Source organism: Patagioenas fasciata, chromosome 1, assembly GCF_037038585.1.
Source record: "Patagioenas fasciata isolate bPatFas1 chromosome 1, bPatFas1.hap1, whole genome shotgun sequence".
Lineage (NCBI taxonomy): Eukaryota > Metazoa > Chordata > Aves > Columbiformes > Columbidae > Patagioenas > Patagioenas fasciata.
Window position 1 is genome coordinate 80,594,322 of NC_092520.1, and position 16,539 is coordinate 80,610,860.

Below are 16,539 nucleotides of genomic sequence, written 5' to 3' on the forward strand. Positions count from 1 at the left end.
AGATAAATTTGATATAATTGCAGAGCTGTTTTCCTTCCCTGCTCAAGGCCGAGGACTTGTTATGACACATCTGTTCAGCACACAGAGCAGGTAGGAGTTACATGGCATACAGTAGTTTTATCACAACAGATGGAATGATTTTAATTACAAAGTTAAAGACAAAAGAATGCCAAGTTTCTCACTTCGCTTGTGGCGTGTCTTAAAGCAGTTGTCATCAGTGTGTTCCTCAAGGGGACACTTGCTTGCCTCTGAGAGTTAGACCAGATTTAATATTTAGAAACAGACATTAATAGAACAGCCCATTTCAAGGCAATAACATTTTTTCATCTGGTTTCTCTCTTTCTTTTCTTTAGGCAAAGCATACCCTTCCTCTCAGAGACCTCGGCCAACCAGTCCTTTTTCCACTGACAGCAACACCAGTGCAGCTGTCAATCAGAGTCAGAGACCGAGGCCCACTAAAAAACACAAGGGAGGACGGTTGGACCAACCCCCCTTGCCTCATCGTAGGGAGGGAATTACAGATGGTAAGTGTTGAAGTGAAGTCCCTGACGAAAACCTGGAATAAGCAGGTGTGCAGAGTGGGAGAATGTGGAACAATCTTTTAAGGAATATGCTTTAAAGTGAATTATTTGTTTGTTGAAGTGGGGTCCCCAGGTTGCCATGTGAGCAATATTGCAATTCTAGCAGTATGGAGCTCAGCTAAGGGAGTCTTCAAGGAGCCTTTCTTCACTTCAGCTCTAAACACATTAGGATCTCATAGGTTTCCTCAGATCCCTAGATAAATCTTACCAAAAAATGACTGCATTGAACATGGGTTCACATGAGAAAATGGCCTGTGGTTAATTTAACATTAAATGAAAATAGCTGCCAGCAGCGGTAGCAGCATGCTGTGAATTCCTAAGCATAAGGCCAGTCCTACGATGCCCTGTTTGGTTTATGCTGTTTTTGACAGCCACCCAACAGCTATAACAATACGTACCATGCTTTTTAAAAAAATTTTTTTCACATTATTCTGCCTCATGTCTTGTCCGTGCTGCTTCATTCCTGACATCCAGCGACCTCGGTGACTTTGTTTCCCTCTTTAACATCTTCACTTCTCTATGACCACGGCTTCCCATCTGGAAATTTCAGGCATGTTGGTTCTGTTCTTATAATGACTCAGATCAGCTCAATCTTGCATTATCTTTGTCTGTTCACTCTTGACTTTGACAAAAGATGCAATTGCTGCTTGTTACTCTCTGAGGAGGACTGGATACCTCCCTCTCATTTCTTATGATCTCTGGCCTGGGCCCTAGGTGTTGAAATGATTAGAGATAAGAAGCAGGTAAAAGTGAATGGAAATGGAAAAACAGTGTTAAAGGAACCACTAAGAATGTCTGTAATGCCATGCAGATGGGGATGTGATCACTTTCCTCATGCTGACCTCTCTTTCAGTGTTCAAAGTAGGGCCATTCTGAGAGCTAGACTGTCTCACCTGCCTCAGTGACTCTTGTAACACTATCTGGACCACTGGAATGGGTGTGTTGCCAGTGAGGGTATTTCGTAATCTTAAATACACCTTGACAAATCTTCCAGTGTATGGGAAGGTGTGAAAATAATAATTAAAAAAAAAAAAAAAAAAGAGACTTTAGATTTTAGCAAAAATATCCTCCTTATTCTAGTAAAAATGACTTGAGAATCATTGAATAACTGGAGTTGGAAGGGACCCATAAGGGTCATCAAGTCTAACTCCCTTCAGTATCTTCTGTGGACAGGTAACATAATAAATATATTTAATAGGGAGTATTTTTAGTTTGGTTTATTTATAATGTGCTATTTATTACTCTAGGTACATATAACAACTTGCAATGTGGACTGAGGCCACTAAAATGACCAGAGCTCTCCTGTCACTCATGTTATCAGGTGTACAGATACTATTTTGTAGTATGTTCTGACAGATTCCTTGTTTGTCAGACCACACGGGTGGAGAACACATTCCAGAATTACAAGTCTTCACCGAAGGGGTTATCGTTACATCTCATGCTCTGTGGCTCATCCTTGCTAACATATTATTTGGGGAAAAAGCTTAAAGTAGCTCAGACTCCACTCATGTGGATCTGAATTGGTTTAAGCATTAATGCCCTCCCCTTCTGGATATATTGCAGAGACCTCCTTGCTACAAAGATCCATTAAATAGATGTGTCTGTGATAATAGTTACTGGAAATTGTGGTACAGGCAATACTCTTTCTGTGCATACATTAAGTCAACCCTTCTGCATGGCATATCCTGTCACCCTGAACTATGAGCCTTTTGGGTCACAAATTCTGTGTACATGAGATATTATAGTGCATTCAGTGTGGTAGGATCTTAATCCTTCTGGTTTTGAGTACTATTGCTATAGAAATGTTTAACAATGAAGTGGGTACCAGAAAATTAATGGGAATCCAGTTCAAGTCATGAAACAGATGGAAGTGTGACTCCACAGGGAATGCCTCTATCATAAAATCTGGCATTGTTTTAAATGAGTGAAAGAGATCCAATTTTAATAGTTATTTTAAAAGAGGAGTCTTCTATTGTCTTTTATTTATTATTCATAAAATAGTATTTGTATTGGAATTTCATAAATTTGAGTCAGAATACCAATGATATACTATTCCCTTCAATAATCCACCTCTCAGAGTGGAGCAGTAACTATAACAGCTTTCAGACTTTTTAGCCTAATGCTTGTCTGTTATAAACCTAGTTAAAATGCTTACTATATATTCAAAAAATTTTTAATGGTCCAGAGTAATAGGGTATCCTTTCCCATCCTCACCACAGGAACAAACATACACAAATTGCACAGTTTTTCCACTTCAGCTCTCACGAATATGAGTCATTAACATGTAAGGGCAATTCTGAGTCAGAGCTAAATTTGCAAAAGAACGTTTGTCACTTAAGGAAGCTAAAGATTGCTGTTGCCACCTGTGTAATGTAAACAAACTGAATTTAGAATCCTCTGGTACACAGAAATTAAAAATTGTAACTGGATGCTTTGTGTGGAGTATTGCAGTAAACTTTACAAAGAGAGACAATACCATTATGCTTAAGCTCCAGGTAGTAAAGGAAAGTAGGAGGACCTGGGATGGGTCCAGCAAATCTGAGTCCTAATCCAGGCCATTCCATTGAGCCCTGGGCCATCCTGATTTCAGTGGGATGTGTGACTAAACATTTTTTCCAGTTTTTGAGATGTCTTTAGTCCATTCCCTTACAACTGCTTCCTCTTGGATTTGTCATATGAGAACATACTTAGTTTGTCAGTTGTCTTCAAATTCACAAGTTGGATGAATCCTAGCATCCTGTGCTTAAGTCTCATCACATACTGTGTATCTGTCATTTAAAATTTTCATTGACCAAGAAAGCTCCATGTCCTTTCTCTGCCCATTCCTGTCCACATCCTGAGCACTTCCTCCTTGCTAACTGTAATCATGTGGGACAGTGCAAAAAGCCTAAGAAACTATAATATTTAACGCACAGCACAGATGTCAGACTCTGTAAGCACATGAAGGTCCAACTTCATGCTTTCGACAGCAATTCACACAAATCCCCTAAAAGCCTACTTCTTCATTTTCATCAGTCACAGGTCAGATTCCTCTAGATGCTGACTCTAGATTGAGTCTTTGTATCTGTTTTGCTCTACAATAGGTTTTAACTTCTGCATCCTAGAAGACCACGGAGACAACAACAAATCCACAGGGGAAGAATAGCTTATGAATTCATCAAATGAGGAAAGCATCATTCTGAGCTCAGAATCCACCATAAAAACAAACAAACAAAAAAAGACTTAGTTCTAGTGCTCAAGGAATAATTTGTTTTTCTAGAAACAATGTATTCCTGAACTGCAAAACAGTGGGGTCTGTCATATAGGTGGTAGCATGGCAACTGCATGAATGAAGTTAAAAGCTCTTCCTTAGCTGAGCATGATGTTTAAAACAGAACAAAACAAAACAAAGAGGAGGTGGAAGGGAAATGTGGTTAGGGGTTAAAAAGGAGAACTGGATCTTAAGCCTTCTATTAGCTTTGCCACTGACTTGCTATCACGTATTGCAAGTCATTTATTACTAAGGTAGATCACCATATAGGAGATGCTTACCTTCTGATGCTAGAAAGTGGTTCAGAGTCTCATTAAATGTCACAGTAATTATCACCCCTAGGAAAACAAATCACTGCACAGATAGAAAGGGATGTCCTTAAACTTGTAAATTCTATAACTTGCCGCTTTTTTTCCAGTTAATAATGAGAGGCTGTGCCAAAGCTTGACTGGTGCCTGATTCATTTGGCCAATGCTCTGCTTTCTAAAGGAGAGCTGGAGTAATCCCAGGCCAAACATCTATCAGCCTCTTATCAGGCACTCTGATGTCCTACAGCTTCTCAATCACAATCCCTCCATTACTAAATCGATAAGACCATCACTTTCCCACCAATGCACTTATAAATTGCCTTGCAGGTTTGATAATCCTGCCATTAGAACATGCAAGTTGTAGTCTGGATGACATTGCACTGGCCTAGTAAGTTGCTAGCTCACTGTGTGTTTTCAGGTGTTTTACCTGGCACTTGGAAAACAGATGTAATTTAGATGGAGGTACAGTGATAATCAGTGATGGTATTCTGAATATCTGCACTGAAATTCCTGCTGAAGTCCCTAAATTTCTAGAATGAAAATTTCTCTGAAGTGATTGACATGAGGGAATGACTTGGCTTGCCTCTATGTGGTGATAAGTCTGCCTGTTAAGAACTGAGGCTACTAACTCGTCTGGTCTCTGTTACCCATTAACTAGTAATCAAAATGCCAACCACTAACCATTATTTATGTGCACACTCACAAGTATGTGTGGAGACATGTGCACAGTCACATATGGACATGTTTGGGAAGGGAGAGGAGAGACTATTCTCTGTGGCACTGGAGGAAGAAACTCATTACTTCAGATATACAGGGTCTTTATGTATGACCAGGCAAGATAACTGAGCATATTTAGTAATTTACCAAAGTCAGAATATTTACACTACTGGATTTAAGTTGTAGAGGAAATAAAAAAAACACATTTCCAAAAGAAGCTTACTTCCACCTTCTTTTATTAAAAAGAAAAGATAGGTAACTGTTCTTTCAGACCTTCTCAGACACAACTAACACAATTCAGTAAGTCTGTACTCAGGCTGGAGTCAGCTTACATTAATTCTGTAGTACCTGTAATTCTTCTGGAATTGTGTGAGGCTTCATTAGAAGATAAATTTTGTTTTTTGTTTCAACTCATCCACTGATCTAAAACACCCAATGAACTCTACAAACAGGGTTTTCTATTTCATTCTATGCATAAGGCAATCATCAAGCCCATTTTATGGGTGAATAAAAGCAAGAATCAGGTTAACAGTAGATCAGCAGCATAAGTCTACAGTAATTCCAGGAGTTGCAGCTATCTCTAGAACATGCAGTATGGTTTAAGTACAAAAGCTACTTTTCTTCTCAGTATCTAATTAATAAGAAGTATTAGATATCAATTTCTGTAGAAGGGCACTGAATGTTAAGAAGTTTAGTACTGCAATATTTTTAACAGGTTTTTTTTGCTATGATGCTACTGAAAAATTTTGTTTCTATTGAATGGTAAATATTTTATCTTGGAAAATTGCATTGTCAGATGTCATGTTATGAGTGTGTTTATTGGATTCAATGCATCTCCATAAAATGCTTATAAATCACAACTTCAGTAATCTCTATTTCAGATTGCATAAGCAGATGCCAGTGTTGTGGTTCTGTACATTAACTGGTTATGATCGCAATAAAATCAATTATAAGAAATGCCATTTTGGAAGCCAACACTATAAAGCAATTTTAACATTGGCAAGCTCCCATAGCCTCCTGCTTCCACACACAGTAACTCAAGTATAGTCATTGTCATGAAAGGTCACATCTATATTCATAACTAAAAATTTCTCAGATAAATTAGTGCTGAACATAAAGCATACACCAGACTCACTGACAGATTACTAGAAGGCTGTTTCAGCCAGAAGATAGATATCTTAATCTGGGCTATAGCACTTCAGCCGTGAACAAAGGTACAGAAGGAACATCAGATACAACTTCTTTCCCATGTACACACAAATAACCCACACATCCTTCTTTATCTGTAAAAGACGATGTTGGCTGGGATGGTATCTCAGCAACTCCGGAAGTATTTCTGCCCGTTACATGAGGTATAACTATCACCTCTAACAGCAAGGACATGAAAAAAAGTCTGTGGAGCATTATATAAAGCCAGATTACAGACTTCAAAGTAGTTACCTCCAAAGGCCTCCTCACCGATTTATAAAATGAATTTCAGTTTTGCTAGAGTTATAAACATCAGACTTTCCTGTGGGCAAAGCAGAGGTTTGCTTTTCAATGTCTGTAATTGAGCCAGGTTCAATTCCTTGACAAACATAAAACTGGAAAGCAGGACAGACCTATATGTAATGTAAACTAATATCGGTTGATTGAAGTTGGTGGTGGTGCTGCACAGATTTGATTTGGTTATGCATTGCCTAAATTATCAACAAATGTTCTATGTAAAAAATGGGTGTCCAATATGCAAGAATTTTCATTTAAAGGTACTTCCCTTTTCTGATTTTTTTTTCCTTAAGTAATCTGAGGGTTTTCTGGACTGCTATAAGTCTGTCATAGTTAACATGAAAATCTTACATTTAGAATAATAATTATCCAGAGTCCATAATTACCTTGAGTCAAGGACCAATAAACAAAATGTACTTTTGCCTCCACAAATGCAATTAGAAACTCGATCTTCAGTTCTACAAGCATCTAGGTAGTCCAAGTGATAAACTTGAAAAGGACAGGAGTTTAGTTAGAGACCTGGCAAGTGTCTTTCAGTGTTCAGCTGAAGTTGTATTTTGATGGGTTATATTTGCAAGACTGCTAAACTTAAGAGTGGCGATCTTCTTGAATGTGAAGTCTCTATATCTTGGCTGAACTTTCAAATAGTACTTGAATAAAATATTCACCCGTTGTTTGGTGGTTCCATTTAAATATGGATTTTTCACAGATGTGTTGATGCTTTTTCAATGAAAGTAGGTTTTGTAAATATTTTTTTCCCAACATTTTTGTGGAATTTGATTCATCTTGATAGAGTTGCATATTTAGATTTTGAGTTTGAAACTCAAGCTGAAAGTGAAGGCCCAACATGGGGGTGATGAAGCACATCTCAGTATGATGGGAGGAAATTGTCAGCTGGCACAGATCAGTTTTTCTTAATTGCTTGCTGGTTTTGAACGGACCAGCCAGAGTATTCCCCACAGAAAATAAATCCCATGCTTAGGAATGTAATTCAGGGCTCAAAGACTATTGAATTTATGGACATTAAAGAGAGCTAGCAACACAGTAACCTGAATAAAAAACTAGCGGAAGGTAAAAACACGTTTCTGATTAACATGACATTTCCTCCTTTTAAAATCAGCAAATGAAGTGATTCGTGGCGTTTGCAAGAGACTTTTCTTTTCAGCATCAAACAGACCTTCTGTTTCAATTAAAAAAATTAGTTCATCTAAATCTTATTCACATTTTTTAGATCTTCCACCACCACCCGACCCGCCCCCTGGTCAGGGTTTAAGGCAGCAAATAGTCCCCGGCCAGCGCGGAGGCTCGGCAGAGAGGAAAGGAAGCTCTCTTGAGAGGCAGCATGCACCGAACGTAGATGAAACAAAGAGCTCCCTGGACCGGCAAGCTAGGACGTCACTAGAGTGGCAGCGGCAAACCCAGGAGTGGATAAGCTCTACAGATCGCCAAGAGGATTTCAGGAAAGCCCAACACAAACAAGCCTTCGGATCAGGTGCGTGGGGGCTGCACCAGCCGAGGCAATGCAAGCGGCTTCTTGACGCTTCCCAACTGAGGGTTTCTGTGCCTGGCAGGAGGCTAGGGTCACCTCACGCCCCTCTGTGCCTGTGATGCTGAGGCCCAGGCTGGAAAATAAGAAAAGCCGAAGTGAAATGAGACCTTGTGATCCATGTACTTTCCCTCCTGCAACAATGAAATCTCATTAGCACCTAACTCGGTGTATTCTTTACAGTGTTTTGGCATTAATAATGTTGTCAAGCACAGCGGTGGAAAAAGCTGGAGTAGTTTCAGGGAGACAGGGAAGGAGACAGTTTTTTGGAGTCTTTTCAGTTAGATGTTATTTATTTGTACATATAAGACCATATTTTCTTGTTCTTTAAACCTGCTTCTAGATTGGCAGCAGTGGTTTTTGCATGTCTACAAGCAGGCTGGTCCTTCTGAGCTACTGACGTTCTTTCCAGCTCTATTTATAACCCCGTCTTCCACTTATTCAAGGGTATGACAAAGTAACATTCATCTCTTAGGTCCAGCAAGATGACAGCACAGGTTCTCACCTTTATACAGGACCTGCTCATTGCCAACTGCTGACTTTATCTCCTAAATGGATTTCAAGTCTGTAAAAATACGTTCAGGAGGAGATGCTGAGCTGGACTTGTACTTCTACAATATTTGCAGATTCCTTCTCTTAGCCTGACTTCAAGTAAAAGCTGCTGTTTCATGTCCCCTTACTAGTGGTTTAACCCACTAATCACATCATCCCAGTGCTGATTAGAATGACACAAGAGAACAATCAAGAAGATTTAAAAAAAAAAAAATACTGTACGCTTTCTGTAGGGCTACACTGTTTCTTCAAGTGTGTGTGTAGTTTCCAGAGTTACACTAGTGGTACTCAAATTATCCATATTTTTCTTGATTTTATTCTATTATTAATGCTCCTTGTTAATGTAGCACACTAACATCAATGATATTCTGAAAAGAAAATAGTAGTATGCAGGCAAACCTGTAATGGGGGCAGAATTTACTAAATAAAGTCCTGGGAAATATTGCTAGCCATGTTTAAAATGCAAATATTTTAAATACAATGGGTATTTTAAAATATAACAATAATGATACCCTGAAAATGCCTTAATCTTTCAGCTGCATAAATGAGTGGCTGTTCATGTTGTGAAATGATGATGTGAAGTCGCAGTTTAAAAATAGTGTGTGAAATTCATGCTACTTGGTGAAATGGCAATTTTAATTACGTTTTGTACAAGATGTACAAACACATAGAAAATAGCCTAAATATACTTCATACATCTCATTTCTTTGTAAATTATTATTAAGGATGCTTCTCTGACCTGGTTAGCAAGAACTCCTCTTCTTTTCCTTTGCTTCATAAGTGTGCAAATAGAGGTTGTCAGTTATTCTGTGATACAGAGGCTATATACAGTAGTCAAATTCCCACCCTGCAGAACTTGAATCTGTCTGTCCTTAAACAAAAACAGCTTGATCTTGACACTTCCAGTGCCCTACAAAAGCATTGAATTTAGGGCTGGAGTGACTACAGGTGTCTTGTTCTTGTCAAATTCAGGATGACCAGAGCAATTGCATATCCTTTATGCATGACAAAGGATTCCTCTCAAAGATATTACGGTGGGAGGGTTCATAAATTTTGTGCACAACGTGGGCCAGGGCTTCGCATCGGTCTGTTTATCTTCTCATTCCAGCTTCTTGCACTACAGCTTTCTTGCTCTGTATTCTTTTCTCTGGTAGATTTAAAAAAGGCTGTTCTTGTGTATGATGCTTATTTATATGACTAAATTTGGGGGTTTTAATAATATTAGTTGTTCTTCCTCCCTTTTCCTTTGTTAATGACAAAAATCTCGGGAAATTTACTCTGTCCCAGTTTTCAATATATTTCCAAAAGGAGTTATTATTAGCTATCAATCAGGTTCCAGAAAATAGCTATTTTGCGGCTTAGGGGGCTTTATTTAGACATTACCAAGCTGTGAGTGAAATTTTGAAAGCAAGACCTTTGATTTGATGTTGAATAGAATAAAAATACCTAATTTCGAGAACTGTGTTTCCACTATTTGCTTTCAATATAAACAACATCACTGAGTTCACGCCAATGACTGCATTGTGGGAACACAGTTACAGCACATCAAATAAAACATCCTCAGATACTCCTCTAAAGAAAGTAGTGATAGATCAAGTGACGATAGTTTTGATAATATTAAAAGCCTTTTGCTTATCTTATGGAGTATATAAACATGGTTACACACATATATCCTGATTTCATAGAGGCTAAAATTATATCTTCAAAGTAAAGGCTCAGTATTTCAAAGAGAAAGGAGTCGGCAAAGCCTTTCCACATTCTTTGCAGGCCTGGGGCATGGGGCACTATTTTGAGTGTTTAATAAACGTGAGCCCATTCTAAGGACTTGGGACAACTACCTTTCATGTGCCAGAATGTTGTGAAAAACTTAGCTTTTATTTTATGTCTCAATTGCTTATTTTATGGATTGCATTTATTTCTGAGGGCACAACAGATAATTTAACACACCATATGCTCTATAATGATAATGCACTTTATATTTATTCATGGTCGTTTTTTCTCACTATTTCATTGAACCCGAAGGAGGCCTTATCTTGAGTCCACAAACTAGAAAAACAAATCAATTGACCATATATGTCATCTTCAAACTCTTTGCAATACTAGTGACTTTTCTTTCCATCCTTTAAAAATGTATCCAGCTTTCCGCTAAACTGATTTATGCTGCTTGGTTTATTGCTGCCTTAATGCAAGCTGCTCCATATTTTAGCCAACCTTTGGAAACCAGGTTTGCATCTGATTCTGTTGTTAGGGCTTGATATATAAGGAACAGGTGACATAATTTAGAGGGTTATGGCTGTTAAATTCCATTTTACCATGTCTTTTAAGCATTTCTGTATACTTGAGCAAGGACAGCAAACAAAACACTGATAATGCCATTACGTCCTGCAGTGCAAATATTCTGGTCCCTTGGGCAAGACCAGAGTGAGATACTTTGGCAGAGAAAGAAGTCAGCTGCCTGCCCTCTTCTGAAACAGATTTACCTTAAAAATGAGTTCTGCTCAATAGCTGATCACATGGGAAATTCCCGTATCCTACTTACTTGTGGCAGTAGGCACAAAGAATGAAATCCTGGGTTTCTCACACAAATTTCTTCCCATTTAGCATTTCTGTAAGTTAATTGTGCCTCTGCTGCAGCCTTTGCAAAGGTTTCAAGATTGTGAATAAAAGCATTTTTATCTCCTCTTTCTTTCCAACCATGCCCACCTACTTTTCCTTCTGTGTTCCTGCCCTCTGTCAAAGAAAGTTGGTTTCTCCTCATCAGATTGCTTAAGAATGAAGACAATGGGAAAAACAAAATAAAGAAACCCTTTTCAGTCCAGATTCACTTTAAAAAAATGTGAGACTCAAGCAGGAGATATCCCACTGATTTCAGAAGGGGCAATTCCTGTGTTTGAGGTTAAACATATGTAGTTATTCTTTCTTGAATCAAGCTATATTTAGCAAAGTCTCTTTCATCAGCTTCTGAGACAGCAAAAGTGGATCTTACACAGCAAAGAAATAAAACAGTGCTTCCATTTCAGTGTTGAGTCAGTGCTGCTGTTTTGCTTCTTAGGTTAGGATTATTGCAACGATATCTACTGGAAATTGTAATCAGATGTGATGTCTTGTTTTACTTCATTCTATATGAAGACATATAGTCCTGTGCTTTATTGGTATTAATTTGGCTCTCAAAAGTGGTTCATTATTTAAAGTCTTCACATAAAAGAAGCCGAGTGAGCAAAAGCAAGCCTTTTGCTTATAGTGGATCATGAAACAAGCTGCAAGAAGATTTATTCACCCCAAATATTACAGCTACTAATACTATGTATAATGTAATATTTTCCAGTGTCATTTGCAACCAGTTAAAAAAATCTTCAGTGTACTTTGCATCATTAGAAATTACTGAGCTGCTGGAAGCTAATTAAATTAGCTGATATTGTAGTTCTTTATCTAAATCAATTGAGGTAATGTTACCATAATTTAAGCTAAAAAAAGGGAAAAAACACATTCATGTAGGCTTGAAGCAAAAATCTAATCATAGCTGCATTGTTTTGGAAATTGTATGTGCATCTATTTTTATTAAAGTATCTATGATTCACGTTCTATTACTTCATGATGAATCTAGGCTTTTTATAATTAATACAAACTAACTTATGAGTTTATATGAAAGGAAGATTAAATTCATGCTGATTTCTTCGTCTATGGGATACAACATTTGAGCTGTGTGTTTTCTTAGGTAAAATTGCCATGCTATAAAGAAAGATAAAAACCCAGGGATCTGAGGGCAGGAATTACTATGATGTCCATGTAAAAATAGCCTATTTATTCCTGTTTATAGGAATTTATGCAGTATTTATTTTATTTTGTTTTGCTTTTCTAGAAGAGGCACTCGTACCATATAGTAAACCCAACTTCCCATCCCCTGGCGGCCACAGCTCTTCAGGAACATCTTCTTCTAAAGGATCGACCGGACCTAGAAAAGGTGAAGTCTTGCGAGGAGGTCACCAACGCAATGCCAGTGACCTTCTCGATGTAGGCTATATGGGATCAAACAGTCAAGGACAGTTTACTGGTGAATTATGTAAGTTAATCTCTAGCTACAGTTCAAACTCTCAAATAGACAAAAAGAGAAAAATTATAAATGTGTTGTGAAGAAAGTAGGAAGTTGAGTGTGATAATCAGATTGAATTTTACCCAGATATTTTTGCCTTTTGAGGTGTTTTTCTTGTGATGACAAAGAAATGAAGTTCTTCTGTTCCTTGGTCTGGATGAGTTCAAATCTGTGTAAGCTGTGCCAGCTTTTTGTATATAGTACATTTTTCAGTGTGTAATGCTGGTGAAACACTGGGGAAATCAAAAAGAAATTCTAGTAATTTAGAATTTTCTTGGCCTGGACATGCTATTAGCAGGTTTTTTTCTGAGAGGAGTGAATGAGGAGAGTGCTGAATTTGTTGGTCATGGTGGCAAGCTTGTGATGTCTTTTCCTTAACCTTCCATTGTTTGATGAGGAGTATTCTCCTCTTTTTAACCTTAGATGGATAGCCTCTTTTTTCAGCTGTGTAGCCCTGTTTTTCAGTTGTATATCCCAACTCTTTCCTCAGCTTCCCAGGCCAGGGGAATTATTTTTCAACCTTTTTCTATTATCACTAAGTATCTGTTAAAATTTCTATACAACCACGTTAATGCTGTCTATGTGATGGTAGTACTAGATGTCAAAAGGTTTGACTCTGTTGTCTGGAGTAGTACATCAATATCCCAGCTTGCTAAGGCATTCTGGGACGTTTACTAGTAAAAGCGATGCAGCTGTTGACATGCCTGCCTTCCATTCACTGCGGTCAAATCCTCAGTACCTCCTGACAGTCACCCCTGAAATGTGCTGTCTCAGGTACGGTCTTGTAAGTGCTGAATTTCATCCTGTGCTGCATTAATATTGCCATAGGCTTTGTTTTGTGGTTTGTTTTTTTTTTTTTTTTTTCTCCTTATTACAACCTTTTTCTCTCTCTTTGTTTCTTTCTATAGAGTAGTTGAGAAGACACATTGCAAGCTGCTCTGATGGACCATCAGGTCTGAACTCATGGAAGTGATGACACTAAACAGTGCAATGAACATTTTCTTTATTTATGTACTATTAAAAGAACTGTAAATGCAATGTAAAGACACACAGCCACACATATCCCACAGATAATTTACTTGTGTTCTTCTCTTTAATACACCATCCACCTTAAACTATTCCTTGTCAGGAGTATATAAAAAAGAAAGAAAAAAAAAATCACCCTCCAGGATGAAAAGGATTTACTTCTGTATATAATTTCTTTTGTTGCATTGCTATGCAAGCTCACCTCCTTTTTAGCTATGTTCATATTCATGTCTGTTTTTATTGGTCTGTTGTACTATATGTGAATTAATAGGCTGTGGTGCCATATATTAACTTTTAATTGTGTAACTTTTATGTTTAAAGTTTGCACTGCAATTTTATTTGGTGATAAGCACAAAACTCTACTCCTCATGACATGAAGAAGAGACTGAATGTGTGAAGGTTTACGTACTGTAAGCTACTTTGGATAATGCTGGATGTAAAGGAGTATGTTAGATGGTATTCCATTGGGGTGTAGAAATGAGAAAGTGACAGGCAAAACTGATGTCAGTGAAGACATTAGAGACAGATATAAGTCTTTTAGAAACAAGCAACATAGTTGCTCTTCGTATTTAAGATGGGGTCAGAAGTTGGAAGTGTGAGATTAAAGAGTGATTATGAAAATTAAAGGTAGCATGAGATGGCCTAGACCCTTTCACTAGAATGATGCCCTTAGTATCTGTTTTTAACCATCCCATGCCACTAAGTAAAGGGGAAGAAAAACAGATCTTGCTACAAGCAAAAGAACTTAAGGTGTTTCACTAAAGCTGTTTTTATATTGCAGTTTTAGAAGAATTATTACCATTAAATTCTCCAACCCAAAATATAAGACAGAGATTTCCCAGGAGAAATAAACAATGTAAACTCAAAAAATACCTAGGAAGTAGTTAAGAATGCAATTTATTATTAAGACGTATTCAGGCTGCTTCCAAAAAATTGAAATGTCAGAGTATTGTATTTCATCTTTCCAATACATGTACAGTACAATAGAAGATAGAGCTGCACCACTGAAATTCATGACATTAATCGTTTTGATGCAGTCTGAACAAACCTTTGTGTTCTGTTACCTGAAGTCTGTGAGAGCTGAAGCTGAATCCACTAAATTTGTAGTAAAACATTTAGTGTTTGGAAGGAAAGCAATGGTCAAAGTATTTTTGACTTGCATTAAATTTGTTTCTGGCAATACAATACATCCAAAAAGTTGGATATAAGCAAAGAAAATCTTTGACCTGTGTTTCAGTGAGTGGCTTCAAACCCTGCTGTGAGGAGGAAATAACGCATGTTTATACACTTTTTGAATAAACCAAACTCTGTAAGTGGACATTAATGACAGCATCCTGTCTCTTCATTAGTTTTCATTACTTCATCCAAATCTTCTGTACCTCTCAAATAGAAATGAATAAATTGTCAAACTTTTCTTAGAATATTGTATGTGGATAGCCCACTCATTTGCTGCTTAGTTTAAATATTGCATCCTACAGCTTATTTCTGTTAGTTATCTGACCATGAACACAAGTTTCCATTTGAATACCCTTTTCGTATGACCAGTCTATGTTGTTTTATATATTGCCTTGGAGCTCACCAGTATTAAGAACACTTTTAGAATGCCAGAATTTTAGGAAAGTAAATTACAATGCTAAGTATGTGTTGCTTTTCATTTCATTAACTTGTTCCATGATAAGATAAAACACTGCAGCTATCAACTACAACTCAGCACTATGCTAGTTAACTTCCTTAAGGTCAAGACTGTTGTTTAGCAGGTTACAAACCAAAAAAGTTGAGAAAAAAAATGTATGCATTTGTTAATATATGTGACCAATGAATATGTATCATTTTCCTACTTGTTAAACCATTATAGTCAAAACCATTATTTAAAAATGTGCAAAAATGTTCCAGCAAGATACAGAAGGCATCATATTTACTTATGTATATTTTTCATTTTGATATTATCGTATGAAGAGAAGACTATTCAGGGTACAATTCAAATTTAATTCTCTGGAAAATGTTTAGCTCAGTCACTGGTAGATTTTTTTTTCCTTTTAATTCAAAAGCTTGTGCTGAGCTTTGGTGGAACACCTTATTCACTATATTCTATTCAAAATTCCGTATCATTAGACGTTGATAAAGCCATCCCAATTACTTTCTAATTCATGTTTTATCTCTTCCACTGGAAAGTAAATGTGTGTCAGTATTAAAGCTGTGCAGTACCATGATATTCACTAACTTGTCCATCTGCTTCTGTACATTTTTGTTCATTAATAATTTGCTTACAATATTACATAAGGTGTTGTTATGTATCGCAAAGTGTCTCCATTATCTTGCAGGTGATGTCTCTTCTTTTTTATTTTTCTCTCTCTCTTTTCTATACAATGTACTTCCAATGAACCACAGTACATATTTTTTAAAATGCCATTTAATTTACTATTTTAAAAGAAGTATTCTTCTTTTTTTAAAAAGAATTGAAAACATTTATTGTGAATAATGTGTTTAAAGAAAAGGGATGTTGTGGCAGCACTTAGAATTGTTTTTTAATTTGTTTTTTTAAAAAAAACCTGTTTATTGGCTACAGTTTGTTCACGGAGAAGTATGACCTCTTAATGTGTTTCATTGGTATTGTTAGTGCAGCAAAGTTTAATTGGCATAAGAAGTTGGTTAATAGTACTGTTGAAGTGTGTATTGTATATTTACTGGGGAAAAAATAAAACGTATTCACATTTCAAATCTATGTTAAAAGACCTTGAGTAAGGAGTCAATATGTAAAAACCCAAACTGGGAAAATCAGGCAATAATAACATAGACTGAGCTATAATCATCACTGTCCACTTACAGTAAAAAAAAACATTTTATAAGCTGATTTTTGAACTAAGGTAACAGCTGTCTTATAAATAGGCCAGTGGTAAACATTATCTGTCATAGGTATTTATGTTTAAGGTCCTGACTGTATTTGGAATAGTTGTACCAATATAATTACATTGATACCGCTATTC

At 37.0% G+C, this 16,539-nt stretch overlaps 1 protein-coding gene across 17 annotated transcripts in view; it reads left to right on the plus strand.

Annotated features, from left to right (window-relative positions):
* Window positions 1–16,273, plus strand: part of ROBO2 (roundabout guidance receptor 2) — a 1,099,771-nt gene extending 1,083,498 nt beyond the window's left edge. For 10 of the 17 annotated variants that reach the window (XM_071809783.1, XM_071809771.1, XM_071809777.1 and 7 more), the window contains 4 exons: window positions 354–524; window positions 7,573–7,833; window positions 12,299–12,499; window positions 13,438–16,273. In XM_071809783.1, coding sequence (XP_071665884.1) covers window positions 354–524; window positions 7,573–7,833; window positions 12,299–12,499; window positions 13,438–13,439 — 635 coding nt within the window. In that variant the 3' untranslated portion in view covers window positions 13,440–16,273. The remainder of the gene's footprint in view (window positions 1–353; window positions 525–7,572; window positions 7,834–12,298; window positions 12,500–13,437) is intronic. The other 7 variants (XM_071809796.1, XM_071809809.1, XM_071809811.1 and 4 more) reach the window with 2 other exon arrangements.
* The last annotated feature ends 266 nt before the right edge of the window (window positions 16,274–16,539 follow it).